We start from the raw sequence: 4992 nt of genomic DNA, 5'->3' as shown, positions 1-4992 counted from the left end.
CACCCATGTGTCCGAATTGAACACTTCAAGAGCTGATTGCTATAAAATCAGGTACATAAATCACTTCTGTACAGTCATAATTTAAAAATAAAATAAAAAAGGCTGAAAACCATTTAGCACGTTCATTTCTTACCTAACGTATGACCCAGCTACCAATAACTCTCTCTCTCTCTCTCTCTCTCTCTCTATATATATATATATATATATATATATATATATATATATATATATATATATATATAGCAATTTCGTAAGCTGCCCTTATAATAATAAAATAAACAGCACACATTTTCAAACCAAATGTTAAAAATGACATTTTATATGATTTTTAATTCGCAATTCTATTTGATAGTTTCAATGAAAATTAGGATCTTGATATGTCTTTTTTTTCATAAAAGCTTGAAATTTGTTTAGAATATCAGGCAGAGAATTGGGATTTAAATAAAATGCATATATATCAGATACTCCTTAAGATGCCAATCAATACAACGGGTGAGGTTTGGTTGGAACTCAGGTAGAACCAGAATTAGACCCAATTTTTGGGTATGGTATCGGATATGGATTCAGGTTTAATTAGGTCCACTATAAGAAGAAACATACCGGGACCCGATAACAACTACACGAAGCAGACTCAGACCATACCCGGTAAAATCATATATTTTATCATTTTTACCGGGTCCGGTATAAAAATTTTCAAACTATACCTGGGTCCATATATTAATTGGATCTCCTGGTCTAGACCCGAGTCTCAATTGGGTCTTCTTATTTGTCACCATACCTGGACCCTATAGAGTTTGATTCAGGTCGGGTTGGGGTAAACCGTACCCGTTGACAACCCTAGCAGCAACCATCACATTCAAAAGAGAGAGGGGACCAGGTAATTAGGGGGACCCATGATGCTGCCGTTAACTATACGATGAACTCATGGAAACCATAAAAAAGGATCCCATAGATCCTAGCCGTCTAAGTGATGCATCTGGACTGCTGCGATCAGTCCACATCCAGGTCCAGGTGTGAATGCAGACCAATTCTGACCGGTGGTTGGATGGCTAGGATAGAATGTAGGATGAAAGTCATCCTATGCCAAATAGGGGTGTCAATGGGCATGGTTTACACGAACCAAACCCTACCCTATAGGATTTGGATATGGTGATATAAATTATAAGAAGACCCGATTAAGACCCGGGTCTGGACCTGAAGGTCTGATTAATACATGGACCCGGTATAGTCTGTGAAATTTTATACCAGACCCGGACCCGACCTGAGTTCCAATTAAGACCCGCAATTTTTCAATGTAAAAATGATAAAAATTACGGTTTTATCGGGTATGTTCCGGGTTTGGTTCATGTAGTTCTTATCGAGTCCGGGTATGGTTTTTTCTTATAATAGACTCGATTAGACCTGGGTCTGGACCGGATACCATACCCAAAAATCTGGTCCAAGTTTGGTTTCACCTGAGTCTCAACCAAACCCAACCCGTTGACACCCTTAATGTCAAGTGATAAAATCCATACTCTCGAAACCATAATGAGTGGGCTCATACCCAACAAATTTTTTTATGCCCTTCATGCCCAAGATGAAGGCCTTAGAGAGGTTTAAATTGGATGGTTTACAAAGAGTCGTTGGTGAAGTTTTGATGGGGGTCGTTCATTTTCAAAATGAACATCATAGCCTAACCCGTTTATTAAACGGGTCAGCCGGGTTGGCATATCCCTAACATGAACCCGACCCGTTTAATAAACGGGTTAGGCGGGTCGACCCGTTTATTAAACGGGTTAGTTTAAGCCCAACTCAAACCCGCCTAAGAGGCGGGTTGGCAGGTCGTGTCAGGTTTTGCCACCCCTAATCATAGGTGCCTTCTGGTTCATATATTTCTTATCTGGTTTGGATATGATTTTTTTTTATATAGTGAACTCGATTAGACCTGAGTCTGAACTCGATATCAAAACCGAAAATTGAGGTGATTTGATATTTGTGGCCACCGCGTAGGGCCGCAAATAAAAAGTATATATATATATATATATATATATATATATATATATATATATATATATATATATATATATATATATATATAACGCTTATATTTCACATGTTGAGATCCTCTAATGAAACATGGCACATGCATGTCCCTGATGCAGCCTCCAATGAAAAAAATTGAAGAAATATGGGGCTCCAATAAAATATGCCTGGGGACTCAACTTCTCTTGTGCATGTTGGTATCATGGTACCAGGAAAAAAAATAAGTAAAATTGCAATCAACTGATAAAAAAAAAGGAAGATGAAGAAAATTCTCGTTTTTACTGCATATGAACCGGTATAGATTTTTTCATGAGGTAGCATATGGGTGTTAGTAGGGTTAAAACCAAAAAATATTTGTTGTTTTCCCCAATGCTTATATTGTCGCTTTAAAATTGGACTCATTAGTGATTTAGACAGCCACGTAATAGACATCTTTTTTTTCTCATGAAAAAATAGCAGTGGTCATGATAGGTGGGGATGAATAATCACAGCTTAGAAAGTAGAAGATGTGATTGTTGGTCAGAAGGTGTGATACAAGATTTAAAGGCAAGCAAAAACAATTACAGTTGACAATTACAATTAGGGGTGGCAAAATCTGACCCGACCCACCAACCCGCTTCTTAGCCGGGTTAGGGTTTGGCTTAAACGGGTTCGTGTTGTAAACGAGTCGACCCGCCTAACCCATTTATTAAACGGGTCATGTTCGTGTTAGGGGTATGCCAACCCGTCAACCCGTTTGACCCGTTTAATAAACGGGTTAGGCGGGTGGGTCAACCCGTTTACACGAACCCGTCAACCAACCGACCCGTTTATATATATATGAACTTATCTAACCCTAACTCCGACCCGCCAACCCGTTTGACCCATTTAATAAACGGGTTAGGCAGGTGGGTCAACCCGTTTACACAAACCCGACAACCCGCCGACCCATTATATATATATATATATATATATATATATATATATATATATATATATATATATATATATATATATATATATATATATATATATATATATATATATATTAACTTATCTAACTCTAACTCCGACCCGCCAACCCGTTTAATAAATGGGTTGCCGTGTCGTGTCGATCCGACCCGTTTATTAAACGGGTTAACAGTGTCGTGTTGGGTTACCCGTTTAATAAATGGATCGCGTTCGTGTTTGCCAGATCCGACTCGTTTAATAAACGGGTCGTGTTCTTGTTGAGGTATTTTGAGCCGCCGACCAGACCCGATTGCCACCCCTAATTACAATCAAGACTTGTACTTTTCTCATGTTTAACAAAACTTGAGAAAGTGTTGTGATTGTGATTTACATCACCCGACTTGAAAATCCATAAATCGCATAGCAAAGATGCGCAAATAAAGGAAATATAAGACAAAGCAAATCTTAGTTTGGCTTATATATTTTACTGATGAATGATGCCTTATCAAACTTTACCAAATACAAGCGTTGAGCATTCTAAGTTGAATGGTCCCCTAGCACTACAACTTTTACTGTACAGCAAGCATGAATGATATAAATCACACTCAAACAAATGTTACATGCATCAGCTGCTTCCTATCAGACAATTGAACAACACCAATCTTTTTTTTTATGACAAAGAAAAATCCTCACTGAGAACTGGCTCACTTAATGGGCCCGCCTTCTTGCGATGTAAAACTTCGGGTTGGGACACGACTACCCAGTCGTACATGCTCCAACCATGATAGACCAACGGCAGCCCCCCATGCACCAGTGGGATTCGATCCCGAGACTTCATCTTGACACAGGACCCTGCTGACCACATGAGTAACCACCGCGGCACCGATCTAGCTGTTCTACTAGTCCAAAATAAGAACAAACGAGACGAGAGACATGCGTTCATCTTGTCATCATGGTGACAAAATCTTCAAAATCAACGTAGCCATCACCATCCCTATCGACTCCCTTTATCATCCTCAGGCAGTCTTCCAACGTGCACTCCTCATCACCAAGAGCCACGAAGACTCGGCGCAGCTCATAAACCGATATCTTTCCGTCTCGGTCCGTGTCAAACACGTTAAACGCATCGACCAAGTCGGAACCGGCAGCCACCGTCGCCGGAGCCGTGCTCAGCCTCTCGAATTCCTCCAAACTGATGAATCCGTCGCCGTTGACGTCGGCATCGTTCACCATCCTCGCCACTTCCTCGGCGGTCGGCTCCTCGCCGAGCCGTCTCAGAATCGATCCGAGCTCGTAGCAAGAGATCTTGCCGTCTCCGTTCTTGTCGAAGAGCTTGAACACCTCGTCGACTTCCCATTGCGCTGCCGGCGAGAAGTACCCACTGTTCGAAGGAGAATCGCAGCTTATCTCAGCCGAAGCCGCTGGCTTCGTCGATGGCTGCGCCAGCTTAAGCCCTCTCGGAGAGGCCAAGACACTCTTAGGCGTGGTGGCTCGATTGTTTGGCGAACCGGCCTTGGTCGATGAGCTGCAGATGTCAGGGTTCCATCTGGATGAGGAATTGGCCCTCACCTTAAACAGGCCAGTGAGCTTGAGGCCACTAAACTTCATGGTGGGAAAATTTTTCTGGTGGCCGGAAAATGTGAGTGTGGGTTCATGGGGAGCAGGGGAAGAGGAGGGGTGCTATTAAAGGAGTTGCATGAGTTGGGGTGGTGCAATTTCGTGGAAGTTTCGTTATGAACGGATGAACATGCAAGTAAATAAACAATGATATAACGTCACTATCGGTAGTTGGATTTATTGACAGATTGTTTGGACGATACTTAGTGGGGAGAGATGATTACGACTTAGAATTGTTAATTAATAGAGAAAAAGTAGGGAACCATAGTGTCCTGATGACGGTGGGGCAGGAAATTTTGATGGAAATTTTTATCTTTTTCTCTGGAATCGTAACCGATAGACGGGAAAAAACTGCTCCCCACATGTTTTTTTATGAGAAAAAAATTGGAAATATGGAAAGCTGGGAAGCAGATCAGGTCACGC

At 41.4% G+C, this 4992-nt stretch overlaps 1 protein-coding gene across 1 annotated transcript; it reads right to left on the bottom strand.

The window, feature by feature from the left end:
• Window positions 1–3390: 3390 nt before the first annotated feature.
• Window positions 3391–4601, bottom strand: LOC149816480 (polcalcin Cup a 4-like). Its single transcript, XM_089987476.1, has one exon. It carries the CDS (start codon window positions 4558–4560, stop codon window positions 3892–3894), a length of 669 nt encoding a protein of 222 aa, XP_089843602.1. The 5' UTR covers window positions 4561–4601; the 3' UTR covers window positions 3391–3891.
• Window positions 4602–4992: the final 391 nt, after the last annotated feature.

This window comes from Nuphar pumila, chromosome 14, assembly GCF_984573655.1.
Source record: "Nuphar pumila chromosome 14, dmNupPumi1.hap1.1, whole genome shotgun sequence".
In the NCBI taxonomy this organism is placed as follows: Eukaryota; Viridiplantae; Streptophyta; class Magnoliopsida; order Nymphaeales; family Nymphaeaceae; genus Nuphar; species Nuphar pumila.
Note: the sequence above shows the minus strand (reverse complement) of the source record. Positions and strands in the feature narration are given on the sequence as shown.

Coding starts and splice junctions, on each gene's coding strand:
- LOC149816480 (XM_089987476.1), bottom strand. CDS start 4,560: ATGAAGTTTAGTGGCCTCAAGCTCACTGGCCTGTTTAAGGTGAGGGCC.